Genomic DNA, 16,086 nt, shown 5'->3' on the forward strand with positions numbered 1-16,086 from the left:
GTCCAGACACATTTTGCATATCAAATGCAATCCTAAAACTGTGAATTCACTATACCGTTGTGCGTTATTTACAGCTCAGTAAGCTTTAAGCTCAGTAAGCTTTAAAGTGGTTGTAAACCCACTATTTGGACTTTTACCTACAGGTAAGCCTATAATAAGGCTTACCTGTAGGTAAGGAGAATATCTCCTAAACCTGCACGGTTTAGGAGATATTCCCCCCGCAATGCGGGCGGCGCATGCGCAGGGGGGAATCCACGGCTGAAGGACCGGCATCCGCCGGACCCTGCCGCTTTTAAATCTCCCGCGTGCACGCGCCGTAGTGACGTCATCGCCGCTCCAGCCAATCACAGCGCTGGAGCGGCGATACCCGGAAGACACGCCGGAGCAAGATGACATCCTGCTCGGCGTGGACCAGGTAAGTGGTACACACCTCGTTCCGAGGTAAGTATTTCATAATAGGCTAGTATGCGGTGCATACTAGCCTATTATGCCTTTTGCATTGCAGGTTTGGGGAAAAAAAAAAAAAGTTTATGCGGTTTACAACCGCTTTAAGCTCAGTAAATAACTACTTTGATTAACAACCTCTGTTCTTTTAGTAAATAATTTTCAATATGTAAAAAAAAAAAATCTCAATGCTTTTAAAGAGGAAAAGTGAGCACTATGCATAATGGGCCAAATTCTCAAAAGAGATACGCAGGCGGAACTGCTGTTCAGCCTGCGTATCTCTGTGCCTAACTTTGGAAACGATCCTCAAAAGGATTTTTCCAAAGTTAGGCAGAAGATCTGACATGTGTAAGACACTTACACGGTCAGATCTTAGGATGCAGTACCGCATCCGCCGCTGGGGGCATTTCTCATTGAAATGCCGCCTAGCGTATGCAAATGAGGACTTAAGCAGATCCACAAAGCTTTTAAGCATTGTGGTTTCTGCGTAAGTTCTGATTTGCTTGCGCAAAACTAGGGCTGGTTTTACAATGTGGAAAGTTAGTCCACCATGTAAAATCAGACCTTTTTTTCGATCGCCGCGATTTTTTTTTAAATTTGAATTTTTTTTCCCGGCGCGTATTTTTTTTTTTCCGACGCAACTTTATTGTCCCGTCGCGATCCACAAAGCCCGGCGTAAATTACGTTCGCGCGCTGCATGTCGGGAAAAATGACGTCACACGCATGCGCAGTACGTCCGGCGTGGGAGCGCGCCTAATTTAAATGGGAATCGCCCATTTAAACTAGGAACGCCTTGCGACGGACGGAGTTAAGTTGCGCTGCCGCAATTTTCCGGGTAAGTGCTTTGAGAATCGGTACTTAATTTCTGAAAATTGCGGCAGTGTAACTTAACTCCCTAAAGTTAAGTTAAGCAAGATTTTTGAGAATTTGGCCCAATGTGTCCAATACAAAATGCATACAATTTGAACATTACTCTTTTTGACTCTATCCCAAAATGTTCTAAATGTAAAGCGAGGATAAACACTAAGGGCCAGATTCACGTAGCTCAGCGGATCTATAGATCCGCTCGATCTACGTGAATTAAGATCCGCCCCCGCAAGTTTAGGAGGCAAGTGGCTAATTCACAAACCACTTACCTCCAAACTTGCGACGGCGGATCCTAAATCCCCCAGCGGAATTCAAATTCCGCGGCTAGGGGAGTGTCATATTTAAATCAGGCGCGTTCCCACGCCGATTTAAATGCGCAGGCGCCGTCTGCGAGATTTCCCGGCGTGCATTGCTCCCACTGACGTCGCTAGGACGTCAGTGGTTGCGACGCTTACGTAAACGACGTCCGTCCGTATTCGAGAACGACTTACGCAAACGACGTTAAAAAATTTAAATTCGACGCGGGAACGTCGGCTATACTTAACATTGGCTGCGCCTGATAAAAGAAAGGGTAAGTATACGACGGAAAACCGCTACGGAAACGACATAAGAACACTGCGACGGGTCCGCGTACGTTCGTGAATTTGCGTATCTCGCTGATTTAGAAATTATTTATCGTAAATCAGCGGGAACGCCCCCGGCGCCATTTTTAAATTGAAAAAAAGATCCGACAGTGTAACACATTGTAACACTGTTGGATCTAGCCCTATCTATGCGTATCTGATTCTATGAATCAGGCGCATAGATAGGACCAGTTTACGTCAGAGATACGATGGTGTATCTGTAGATACACCGTCGTATCTCTTTGTGAATCTGGCCCTAAGGGCCCTAAGGGCCAGATTCACAAAGCAGTTACGCCGGCGTATCTCGAGATGCGCGGCGTAAGTGTAAATATGCGCCGTATCCCCAAAACGAGTTACGCCTGAAAAACTGCTTTTTCCGACCGACATAAACAGATTACACTGGCGCATCGTGGGGCGTAAAAATACGCTAGACACACCATTGTTTGGCTATGCAAATATGCAAATAAGGGAGATATGGCGATCCACAAAAGTACATTTGTGCGGCGCAAACTACGCGCTGTGCGCATCAGCTGAATGTCCGGTCTAAAGTTACCCCTTATAAAAGCAGGTGTAACTTTGCACCAGACGTGTGCAGGTCAGCAAAAGCAACACAGTTAGGGACTAGCTCACACACATCACATCCTCATCTAATTGGATTAGACCAAAGTACACTGCACGGTACTAGGGAGCAGCAACGCCACGCCAAGGCTCCAATTATGTCACTGTACATTCATACACCATTCACACGGACCTGGGATCACTTCTCCCTGGTCCTGGGGAACCCTACTTCACCACAACTGAGGGTGACACCCCTTTTCCGGCAGGAATGTCACCCCCACAATCATACATCATTCACACACATAAAACAAATCATAAGCACAGTAAAAACAAATAAAAAATAATAAAACACTAAAAAGAAAAATACACAAAAATTCAACGACGTTGGCGTGACCCACGCCTGGGCCGGCCACGGCCCCTCTGGGGAGACTTTGTTCATTATACTTTATGGTGAATAAAATAGGGTGTGACAACTACGTAAATGTTGCAATGGGGAAAATAACTGGGAAATGCATTTTTTTACTATTTATTCCCCAAAAAAGGAAATACAAATATAAAAAGCCCTACCTGTCCCAAAAAAATGAATAATATGTTAGGGTGGACTACAAATGCAAAAAGGCATAATGTACAGGACTAAGACCCGGATTCAGAAAGCACTTACGCCGACGTATCTTCTGATGCGCCGCGTAAGTGCACGGATGCGCCCTCATATCTATGCGCCTGATTCTTAAAGCTAGATACGCCTGAATTGTAGCTTCATCCGACCGACGTAAGTTTCCTACGCAGTCGGAGCCTGGGTGCATATTTACGCTGGCCGCAAGGGGCGCTTCCATTGATTTACACGTCGAATATGCAAATGACCGAGATACATACTTGCGCCCGTCGCTGTGATCTACGCCGTTTACGTAAGGCGTACGTCCCGCGTAAAGTTATTACACCTATAGGAGGCGCATCCCATGCAAAGGTATGGACGACGTCGTATTTTACGTCGTTTACGTAAGTCGTACGTGAATGGGGCTATAATGAATTGTCGGCTCCCGGCAATTCAGAGAGAATTCATTCATAAAAAAAAAAAAACGTGGGGATCACCCCAAATTCAATTACCAGGCCCTTCAGGTCTGGTATGGATATTAATGGGAACCCCGCCATCAATTTAAACAAAAAAAATGATGTGGGGTTCCCCCCAAATATCCATTGCAGACCCTTCAGGTCTGGTGTGGATTTTAAGGGGAACCCCACCCCAAATTTAAAAAAAAATGGCGTGGAGTTCCCCCAAAAATCCCCACTTATCCGAGCAAGTAACCTGGCCGGCCGCAGAAAAGAGGGGGGGGATGAGAGAGCGCCCCCCCCCCTCCTGAACCGTACCAGGCCACATGCCCTCAACATTTCACTAAGGAAGTGTAAAGAATTGTAAAAAAAACACACACACACCGTGGAAAAAAGTCCTTTATTAAAAAAAATATAATAATAATAATCTAGCGGTGGTAATCCACTCTCGATCCCCGCTCCCCACTCCAACGTTGTCAGTATCCAGCGATGGGTGATCTCCTCTCCGCTGGGGTCCAGCGATGAGAAGATCATCCAAGTCCGGGATCCAGAGCGGAAAAATCGCCGGCTGCATGTCTCAACCGGAGACAGCCCGGCGAATGACGCGGCTGGAGCTAGTGACAGTTCTTATATAGGTGAGGCAGGGCCACCCATCACGTGACCCCGTCCCTCTCTGACTCACCCTATGCTACGTCACTGGGAAAGCCCAGGCTTCCCCCTTGCGTCAGAGGGGGTGGGGTCAGGTGACGGATGGCCCCGCCTCATCTTTATAAGAACTGTCACTAGCGCCAGCCGCATCATTCTCCTGGCTGTCTCCGGTGGAGACAGGCGGCCGGCGATGCTGCGCTCTGGATCCCGGACCTGGATGATCTTCTCATCGCTGGACCCAGGCTAAGAGGAGATCACCTGTCTCTGGATACTGACAACGTTGGAGCAGGGAGCGGGGATCGAAAAATGGATTACCACCGCTGGATTTTTTTTTTTAATAAAGGACTTTTTTCCACAGTGTGTGTGTGTGTGTTTTTTTTACAATTCTTTACACTTCCTTAGTGAAATGGTAGGGGTACAATGTATAATTTTTTTTTAATTTGGGGTGTTAAGTTCCCCTTAAAATCCACACCAGACCTGAAGGGTCTGGAATGGAAATTTGGGGGGAAACCCACGTAATTTTTTTTAAAAAATTGACGGCGGGGTTGCCCTTAATATCCATACCAGACCTGAGGGGCCTGGTAATTGAATTTGGGGGGACCCCCACGCTTTTTTTTTATGAATGAATTCTCTCTGAATTGCCGGGAGACGATGATTCATTATAGCCGCGAGTGATTTTTAAATTACTTTTTTTCCTTTAGAAATTACACTTTGTGCAGAGACAGTTCTAAGTACAGGAAACATGCGCTATTTCATACTTTACACCCCCCCCCCTAGGTACGAAATTTAAAGGAATATTTCACTTTTATTGTTTCACTTTAAGCATTATAAAAATTAACTGCTCCTGAAAAAACGGCCATTTAAAAAGAAAAAATGTACATTGATACATGTCCCCTGGGGCTGGACCCAGGTCCCCAAACACGTTTTAGGACAATAACTTGCACATTAGCCTTTAAAATTAGTACTTTAGATTTCAAACGTTCAAGTCCCATAGACTTTAACAGGGTTCTAAAGTTCACATGAACTTTTGGTGTGTTCGCAGGTTCTGGTGCAAACCGAACAGGGGGGTGTTCGGCTCATCCCTAATGACTAATAATAATAATTATATTTATTAATTATTATTACTAGTCAACCAACATTAGAATTCGTATGTTTTGAGCTACTTCGTCGAATCATCATGTCTCTCTATGTCGAATCTTTTCTCTCTATGTCGCATCTTTTCTCTCTATATCGAATCTTTTCTCTCTATGTCGACTCTTCTTCATGTCTCTATAATGTCGAATCTTTTCTCTCAATGTCGAATCTTTTCTCTTTATGTAGATTAATATTGGACTAATAGGGTTAAGGCTAGGCACATTCGACCGCAACGAAAACAAAAATAAAGCATTCGTTTTTCGTTTTCTGTGCTTTCGTTATCGTTTTTTAAAATACCTGAAATTCGGACGAAAATGCATTCGGATGAAAACGAATGCACATGTCTAGTGCTTTTTAGACATCAGTGCACACCACCAAGCCATTGTGCCAAGTACACTGAGGCCCCGTACACACGGTCGGACAAAACCGATGAGAATGGACCGAGGTTCAGTTTCATCGGTCCAAACCGACCGTGTGTATAGCCCATCGGTCTGTTTTCCTTCGGTCCAAAATGTTAAAACATGCTTCAAAATCGAACCAATGGACCGCTGCCCGATCGGTCCAAACCGATGGTTAGTACAGAAAAGCATTGGTTCAAAACCCGCGCATGCTCAGAATCAGGTCGACGCATGCTTGGAAGCATTTAACTTCATTTTTTTCAGCACGTCGTGTGTTTTACGTCGCCGCGTTCTAACCCAATCGGTTTTTGAACTGATGGTGTGTACACACATCAGACCATCAGGCCACTTCAGCGGTGAACCGATGAAAACAGTCCGTCGGACCATTCTCAACGTTTTTTTCCGACTGTGTGTACGGGGCCTGAGACCCAGTGGCGGCTGGTGCTCAAAATTTTTGGGGGGCGCAAACAAACTGAAAAATTCTGAAAAAAATTAAACATCAATTGCAGCCTCATTGTGCCCATCAAATGCAGCCACTGTGCCATAAAATGCAGCCACTGTGCCCATCAATTGCAGCCAATGTACCATAAAACACAGCCACTGTGCCCATCAAACGCAGCCACTTTGCCAATTAAATGCAGCTAATGTGCCATAAAATAAAGCCTCTGTGCCCATCAAATGCAGCCACTGTGCCAGGATGTGTACTTTTAGTAGTAAATATAACTATAAATTATTACCAAAAATGCTGAGCACTGGGGAAGGGGGTTTCACTTATCCTTTCAATGTATTTAAAAATATATCAGTATTTCTGCCTGAAATGTATCTCCATATTAGGTTTACAGATATTAGACTGACCTGCTACAGTGGTGCTGGCCGTGTGTCTGTGCCTCTGCTTGCTGGAGAGGGGAAGAGGGGGGCTCTACCAGGCTGAGAACGGACACACTGGGCATGGGGAGAAGCCTCACTGTGTGCAGACCCTTGCAGCTGCCAAGGAAAAGTCAGATCTGTGCGTAGGTCACACAGGACTCACTCCTGCTCACCGTACTGTGACAAATAGAGGATCCACAATGAGCAGAACTGAATGTGAAAGCTACACCTGGCAGGAGGGGGAGGAGATTGGGATGGGGGGAGTTGGGCTTGCTCACCTCTAATGCAGGAAGTTTCCACAGACATGCGGTCCCGAGCATGGTGATAGCTGGCGAGAGGGGAGGAGGAGGTGGGGAGGGAAATCCTGACATCACTTCCGGTTTAACACTGGCACAGGGAAACCGGAAGTAATGTCTTAACTCGGAGAACAAAGCACCCGGTCGGGCGGAAGGAGGGCTTATAAGAATCCAGAAACCCACATTTCCTGGGGGGGGGGGGGGGGGGACGCACGCCATTTTCTTTCATTTTTTGACATCTATATTGCCGGGAGCTGGCAATACATTACAGCCGCACGCAAGTTTAAATTACATTATTTCCTTTAGAAATGTCATAATTGCTGTGGCTATTTCTATACATCGCACATATGTGCCACTTTACAGGCAGACTAAGAAGACCCCCCCCAGGCAAGATATTTAAAGGAATATTTCATTGTTATTGTTTCAATTTAAGCATCATTAAAATCTCTGCTCCTTTAAAAACGATTGTTTTAAAAACTTTTTTTCATTCATCCCCAGGGAAGTACCCGGGTCCCCATACACTTTTCATGGCCAATAATTTGCATACAAGCCTTCAATGAGGACTTTTGATTTTGGAGGTTCAAGCCCCATTAACTTCAACAATTCCCGCATTTTTCAATAGCGCACTTTTCCATTTGCATGTCCGCCCAGTTGAAGTCTTGAAATGTACAGCGCTCATACTTGCCGGGTATCTTAGTAAGTGACCTCAGGTGCATGCCACCTCCAAGACATATCTCTATTACATATTTGTGATAGGTTTATTGCATTCCCAGAGGATACACCCCTGCTGTGAGAAGAGATGAAAACCGGCAGAAGGAGAGGAGGGACCATGCATAACAGTTCCAGCAACTCTGCTCTTGAAGGAACTGAGACCACAGTGAGCAGTGTTGGAGCTCCAGAAGCTATCTTACTGGAGCAAAATAAACCTGTCAGATGTGAATAATAGATATATGTCTGGGAGGTGGCAGGCACCTCATTAGATTTAACTCATGGTATGCCTGCAGTTTTTACAAAGAAGCTGAATTCCGGAAAATCAGCTTTAAATTACCACAATTTTGTGAAAAATGTGGTCAACATTTCACATTTTGCTTAAATTCTATAACAGCATAACTTGCCTTTGTATATAAGAATTGTTCCAATTGTCAACTTCACCTCTGGTGCGCATAATGTGACTGATCTTCTCCATGAGGAACTGGTTATCTCGCTCTATCACAGCCAGTCTTTCCTGTTCCATCTGCGACCAAAAATATAAGGCTAAAATGCATTCTGTTAAAACAGGCTTTATTGTGTTCGACATAAGAATTTCAGCACCAGAAATTTTGGCACATACATTTTCAGCATCAATAAATTTAACTCCTCACCCTAAAATTCACCTCATATGCCAAACACAGGAGTCAATGCTCTGAGATGAGTCAGGTGTGCTTGGGCAATACTGAGAATTCAGATCCCTATCTGATTGAGGGACAGAGAAAAACTATGGAAAAAGGGGTTAAGTTTCATCTGACCGGATATCTGTCACCTGATCAAAAATATTCTGTATGCTTTGTGCCTTGTCAAGGAATCTAGGGTACAACAGTGATTTAATTTAGAGAAAAATGCATGTCAATCTATGAAAATTGTAACAGCCCTATTTCCTTTTCATTATTCTAGGCAGCTACATTATGAGATATATAATATAGATACCATTTGTCCTGGGGACAAAAAAACAACAACATTATTATGAGATAAAACATCACAACTCTAAGATAGCAACTTTACATTTTTATCTCGCACCTCTGGCTTCTCAGAAATGATTGACATTTCATTTGAGTGCCTTGAATTTTTATCTCAAATTCCATAAAAGAGACCTATTATAAAGTGGCAAAATGAAACATTTTCAGCTTATTCATCCATGCTTATAATTTTCTTACTGTTTACATATTTGTAGACAGCTATTAATTTTTTTAATGAATTTTTGTACTATTTCTTATCAATATTATTATGGAGAAGTAAAATGAAGGAAAAACTTTCTGGATAGCCGCACTCCAAAAATAAATAGCGTTTATTGTAAAATAAAGAAAACACCCAAAAAGCATGCCACCGCAGACGGGGTAAAAATCTGACGTGTTTCACATAAAACTTTAGTGCTTATTCATAGCTTACAATTATTATTATGGAGAAATTAATTTTCCACCTGAATTTGTGGCTATTAGTGAACAAGTACTGCTGATGCCAGTCCATATGCCCGTCAACGCCAAGCGGGTGTTATTGTTTTTTTACTAAATGCAAATGTTACTTTATGAACAAATTAATACTTGATATGGACATGCTAATTCCAGGTCAGTGTCAATAATTATTTATATACGGTATAACTAATGAAGAAAGTATATGAACATTTGGGCCTGGAGCTTGTAGTTTCAAGAACAATTCAACATTGGTAACACCTATATTTCTATCCCAGCAGGTTCTTTTGAAGGTTGATAGCATGGGCCACAGGAATTTCCCAGAATCATTATCAGAAATCTGTCAAAATTTCTGAGAATAAAAACAAACAAAATCAGAACTGTAAAATGTCTCTATATCCTTCTATTTCGTTTTCAACCAGTTGGCTTTTCTTTAGTGAACCATTTAACACATTACTTACCTGCATTTTTTTCGTTTGAACATGATGTTGTAAGTATATCCATGGAGGCTTATTGTCAACTTCAGCTCTGGCTGTAAAAGAAATAAAATTACATTTGGTTTTAAAATCTGACATTTAGCGAAGCAATCTGAGAAAGTCCAAAAGCATAACTTTTCTATTAAAATATGCAAGAAGTAAACCTTACTTAACCTTCCTTCCCTGTGTCATTTTCAAGAACAAATCTTATGAGTGACTGAAGCTATACTAGTAAAACATTGGAAAAAAAACAATTGGGTTAAAATATTTAAAATAATGAACAATAGTATATGTATTGGATAACATAACATTATTGAATGTCTGGAGTTCATGCTCTCAGCTAAGGCTTAAAACAGCTAATTACATTGCAGGGGGTGTGCTATTATTAATATCATGGTTAGTCATGTGAGAAAAAAAATACATGTGTTTATTAACCACTTGGCGCCAAATCATGTACCTGTACGTCATTTGGTTTCAAGTGGTTGTACTGGAGTGAGGCCTTTTTTTAGAGTCTACGATCGGCTCTCTTGTAATAGCAATTAGAGTGACTAACTAGCCACTAGATTTCTATTGCAAGTAAACATAAATGAATAATTAAAATAAAATTAAAGTGCCCCCGTCCCCGCATTCTCCCATACAAAGGCGAAATGCACACGTCGGTCCGGCACACATGCAAACAGCGATTGTCCCAAACATGTGAAGTATCGCCATGAACGTCAGATCATGGGCAGTAATTCTAGCACCAAATCTAAAGTGGTAACCTTTAAAAGCTTTCAAAGTGTCGCCTATGCATAGCAAAATTTACTTTGCTTGTCGCTGTTTTGCAGGCATACGCAACTTTAAAACATGACATGTTTTGCATCTATTTACTCGGCATTACATCACTTTTATATTTAAAAAAAAAAATGGGTTAGGTATTGTGTTTTTTTGTATTCAAATTCCCCAATTTTTTCTTTTTAAATTGCATTTGAAAAACCGCTGCGCAACTACCGTGTGACATAAAAAAATAGCAAAACCCACCAATTTATTTTCTAGGGCCTCTGCTTTAAAATATATATATATAATGTTTGAGGGTTCCAATACATTTCTAGCAAAAAAACTGATTGTTACATGTAAACAAAAAGTGCCAGAAAAGGCCAGGTCTTCAAGTGGTTAAAGTTGAGTTCCACCCAAAAGTGGAACTTCCGCTCATTTGTCTCCTCTCCCCCTCCAGTGCCACAATTGGCACCTTTCGGGGGAGGGGGGACAGGATACCTGTCTTTGACAGGTATCCTGTTCCCACTTACGGGAGTCCGCACCCATTACATCACTGCAGGGCTCCCTCCTTCTCCCCCTGTCACTAGGCCAATAGGAGAGAGGAGCAGAGCCTAGCTCAAACTTGTGTTGCATACTGTAACGGCACTGGTGAGCGAGAGTGAACCACAACTGCGGTAGCAAGGATTTCAATGCTCTTCTTTATGTGAGAATTCAGTATTAGGCCCCAGGCATCACTCCACACAAACAGGAGTTAGGGGGTTCTCTACATCATCTCTCTCTCACATAAAGATAAGCGTTCAGCTACTGAGCTTGGACGCATTACAACATGCGACCAGAGCTTAGCGTTTAAAATTATAGCATGCACTAAAAGATACGAATGCACAACTGTATGCAAGCAATTATTAGTAATTATTAGTATTACATAGAGTCATGCATTAGGCAACTAAGGGAGAAGGTATGAAATACGTCAACCCTTAGCATAGAAAAGTTTAGGCGAACATGTTCAGCAACTTAGGGCACAGGCCCATAAACAAGGTAGTACTTATGTCAAGCACGTAGTAAATAGGCGTTGTTGAAACAACTAATAATTACATATGAGAAGCAATTATAGCTCAGGTACTTTGAGAGTTCACGTAGTAAATAGGAGTTGTAGCGACAACTAATAATTGCACAAGAGTGGCAATTATAGCTCAGGTAATAATAGTTGCATATAAGAGGCAAATATAGCTCATGTTATAATAGTTGCATATTTGAAGCAATTATTGTTGAGGTAATAATATAGTAAATGTCCCTTTAAGATATTCCTTAGCAAAGAGCCATAGGCACAACAGTCTATCCCAAGTAGTATGTTAATAGACAAAAGCCATAATAAATAACAGCAATTGTTCTAGTATGCAACAGATCTTTCTGTAGAACTACAAGTGACACAATGGCTACTTATCCGTTTGCAGGGCTTCAGTGCTTGGCAGCAAGGGAGTCCATAGTGAAGGGCATCAGCAAGGAAGAACTCAGGTTGTCTGCAGCGATGGCAGGCTGGACGCAGTGAAGGTCTTTGCTAGCTGGCCATAATATTGCCCCTTGCTGTAGCGTGGCTGGTACGGCTGACAATAATAGAACAGGAATTGTGTTTTAAATCAATGCCTTTATATGCATGGGACCAGGTGCAGTGCATCACTGATTCAAGCAAACAGCCGTGAGTAGCGGCGCACTTTCATGTTCCAAGCTGGAACGCACACGGCACCGGGCGATGACGTCCCCATCAACATGGGGGCAAGGTGTAACAGCACTGGTGAACGGAATGAACCACAACTGTGGTTAGCAAGGATTTCAATGCGCTTCTTTGTGTGACAACTCAGTATTGGGCCCCAGGCGTCACGCCTCACAAACAGGAGTTTGGGGGATCTCTACATCATCACTCTGTCACATAAAGAAAGGCGTTGAGCTACTAAGGATGGACGCATTACAACATGCGAGCAGAGCTTAGCGTTTTTAAATTATATAAAATACTTTAAAGATCAAGATTCCAATACACCTCTATATGCAAGTGATTATCAGTATGGGACCCCAGGCATCACTCCACACAAACAGGAGTTTGGGGGTTCTCTACATCATATCACTTTGAGCATATAGGGATGTGTTAGGCCACTAAGGGAGATGGTATAAAATACCATCAACCCCTAGCATAGAAAAGTTAGAGCGAACATATTCAAACCATTAGGACAAGGCCTATAAGGGATATGTACTTATGTCAAGCTCGTAGTAAATAGGAGTTGTAGTGACAACTGGTAGTTGCGTATGAGAGGCAGTATAGCTCAGGTAATAGTAGTTGCATAGATGAGGTAAATATTGCACACGTAATAGTAGTTGCATATGAGAGGCAATATAGCTCAGATAATTATAGTTGCATATATGAGGTGAATATTGCACACGTAATAGTAGTTGCATATGAGAGGCTATATACCTCAGGTAATTTGAGGGTAGCTGACCCTTTAACCCCCTTGGCGGTAAACCCGAGCGTGACTCGGGGTGGGTTTTTTATGTTGCGATCGGTATCCCCGAGTCACGCTCGGGGTGGATGTGCAGAGAGCGCAGCGGCGTTCCTTACCTTCTCCAGGCGATCCAGCGATGATCTATCATTGCTGTGATCGCCGCGGAGACCCCCACCGCGCCGTCCATCGCTCATCTGACTTCCTGGTTCTGTTCCCTGCACCGCAATGGTGCATGGGAGCGGAACTAGGAGGGAAATTCAAAAGTTGCACAAACACATAAAAAGGTGGTGATACAATGTAATCTGAGAGGATTACACTGTATCACCTTGAAAACTGACACAGTGCCCTTTCAGTGCCCCTTGCCATTGTCATTTGTGACATATAAAACCATATAAAACCCTATAAAAAATGGCATAAAAAAAGCGATGTCCTCCAAATGCGCTTTTGGATCAGCTGAGCGACAGCGACACGGAGTTGATTGCAGATCAGAGCGACAGTGAATCGTGGGGAGATTTATCATCTGGATCTGACACTGACACTGATCCAGAAAGTGACGCCGCCGATGATCCCGCACCTGATCCCGCACCTGACCTGAGTGATGTGCGCACTTGGTGCCCTATAGACAGCGATGCGGACCAGGCAGCGCCCCCGAGGTTCTGATTCACTGGATCTCCTGGGATGAAGGTTGATGTGGAGGCCAACAACCCTCTGGTGTACCTGAAACTTTTTCTATCTGAGGAGGTAATTTTTAAAATTGTGACGGAGACCAATCACTACCACGATCAGCAATCTGCTACGCTGCGTGGCAGATTTTCCAGATCCAGAAAATGGGACCCGGTCACTGAGGAGGACATCTGGAATTTTCTGGGACTCATCATCCTTCAGGGGGTGGTGGGCAAACCGCTCCAGAAATGGTACTGGACCACCAATAAGATGCTGGCCACTCCATTTTTTGCCACTGTGATGTCCGAGTATCGTTTTTCACTAATTATGAAAAACTTACACTTTGCCAACAACGAAGAATTTGAAGAGGCCACGCATCCTGCGCCAAAGCTAAAAAAAATCTGGGAGGTGTGCCAGATGATTGTCGCCAACTTTCAGCGGACCTATGTGCCAGAAAGGGATGTCAGTGTGGACGAAAGTCTGATGGCCTACAAGGGACGCCTGAGTTGGATCCAATTTATTGCGTCCAAAAGAGCGCGCTTTGGCATCAAATTTTATATGCTCTGTGAATCATCCACCGGGTATATATGGAATGCGTTCATTTACACCGGGAAAGGTACAAAGTTTAATCCGAGGTACAACCGCTATGGGATGGCCACATCGTCTGTCCTTTCACTGCTGGACCCATTACTGAACCAGGGATATTGCGTGACAACAGACAATTTTTATACGTCACCGGAACTTTATGAGGTTTTGCTCCTCAATAAAACGGATGGGTATGGTACTGTTAGGCCAAACCGGCGTGACATGCCATCTACGTTTGGCAAGAAGAAATTAAAAAAAGGAGAGATGGTTACCTTTCAAAAGGGTAAAATGATGGCAATGCGCTGGCGAGACAAAAAGGACGTGTGTCTCATGAGCACTGTGCACAGCACCTCCACTACCATGGTCCGCACAAAATACGGAAAAGATGTGCTGAAACCACAAGTCGTGATCGACTATAACCACACAATGGGAGGTGTCGACCGAGCCGATCAGGCAATGACATTTTACCCGGCAATGCGAAAACAACAAAAGAAGTACTATAAAAAGATTTTCAGGCATCTCCTTGAACAATGTCTTTGGAACGAGAGGAGTGTGGAGGGTATGACAGTGAGCAGTATGTACAGGAGAGGGGTGCGACAGTGGGCACTATGTACAGGAGAGAAGTGTATGACAGCAGGCACTATGTACAGGAGAGGAGTGTGAAGGGTATGACAGTGGGCGCTCTGTATAGGAGAGGAGTGTGGAGGGTATGACAGTGGGCACTATGTACAGGAGAGGAGTGTGTAGGGTATGACAGTGGGCACTATGTATAGGAGAGAAGTGTGGAGAGTATGACAGTGGGCACTATGTACAGGAGAGGAGTGTGGAGAGAATGACAGTGAGCACTATGTACAGGAGTGGAAGGATATTTAGGAACTGCATAGTGGTTAAGCGGGTCATACATGGATTGAAATTACGCCAATTAAGCAGAGACCAGCCATAGTCGATCTATGTATGGGCTAGCTGGTTTTACACAAGTCAATCTATTAATCGACTTGAGTACAACCAGCCTGTTAGGTTTTTCCCAAAACAATCAGTGCTGCCAGCTATAGTTAGCAACACTGATCATTGTACTCACTGGCAAAACACAATAACACTGCAGGAGTGATTCCCCCATCCACAGGTCAGTAGGTGAGAGGGTGTGTGGGGACAGTCTGGGGAGAGATACTAGTCAGTGGCTGGGTAGGCACCGGTAGTATCAGAGCCAGATACACACAGGTTACATACGCCACGATCGTTAGAGCGAGAACAATAATTCTAGTACTAGACCTCCTCTGTAACTCTAAACACGTAACCTAAAAAAAAAAACTTTAAGCATTGCTTAGGATACCAAAAAAAAATCGTGCTAACTTAACTAACTAGTGTTTTTTTAACCACTTCCCGACGGCCGTACGAATATGTGCGGCTGCAGGGTGGTTCTAAATCTCTAACAGGACGCATATATGCGTCCTCCGCTCTTCCAGGCCACTAGAGGGCACGCGAGTGCCACCGGCGGCGCGCGTGCCCGCCGCATTCCTGAGATGCCGATGCGCGTGCCTGGCGGCCGCGATGTCCGCCAGGCACTCGCGATCGGCGGCTACAGGGACAAGACGTGGAGCTCTGTGTGTAAACACAGAGCTCCACGTCCTGTCAGGGAGAGAGGAGACCGATCTGTGTCTCTTGTACAGAGGGACACAGCATCGGTCACCTCCCCCAATCACCCCCCTCCCCCCACAGTTAGAACACACCCAGGGAATACATTTAACCCCTTCCATGCCCCCCTAGTGTTAACCCCTTCACTGCCAGTCACATTTATACAGTAATCGGTGCATTTTTATAGCACTGATCGCAGTATAAATGTGAATGGCGCCAAAAATGTGTCAAAAGTGTCCGATGTGTCCGCCATAACGTCGCAGTCCCAATAAAAAATCGCAGATCGCCGCCATTACTAGTGAAAAAAAATCATAATAAAAATGAATAATAATTCTGTCCCCTATTTTGTAAGCGCTATAACTTTTGCGCAAACCAGTCGCTTATTGCGATTTTTTTTTTTTTACCAAAAATATGTAGAAGAATTCGTATCGGCCTAAACTG

The 16,086-nt window shown here is 43.8% G+C and overlaps 1 protein-coding gene across 4 annotated transcripts in view; it reads right to left on the bottom strand.

The window, feature by feature from the left end:
- Positions 1 to 16,086, bottom strand: part of CFAP97D1 (CFAP97 domain containing 1) — a 229,961-nt gene that overhangs the window by 130,198 nt on the left and 83,677 nt on the right. For all 4 annotated transcript variants that reach the window (XM_040331561.1, XM_040331563.1, XM_040331562.1 and 1 more), the window contains exons 2-3: positions 9,506 to 9,576; positions 7,998 to 8,116 (exon numbers count right to left, since the gene is read on the bottom strand). In XM_040331561.1, the coding sequence (XP_040187495.1) occupies positions 7,998 to 8,116; positions 9,506 to 9,576 (190 nt within the window). The remainder of the gene's footprint in view (positions 1 to 7,997; positions 8,117 to 9,505; positions 9,577 to 16,086) is intronic.

The sequence above is a fragment of the Rana temporaria genome, chromosome 12, assembly GCF_905171775.1.
Source record: "Rana temporaria chromosome 12, aRanTem1.1, whole genome shotgun sequence".
NCBI lineage: Eukaryota > Metazoa > Chordata > Amphibia > Anura > Ranidae > Rana > Rana temporaria.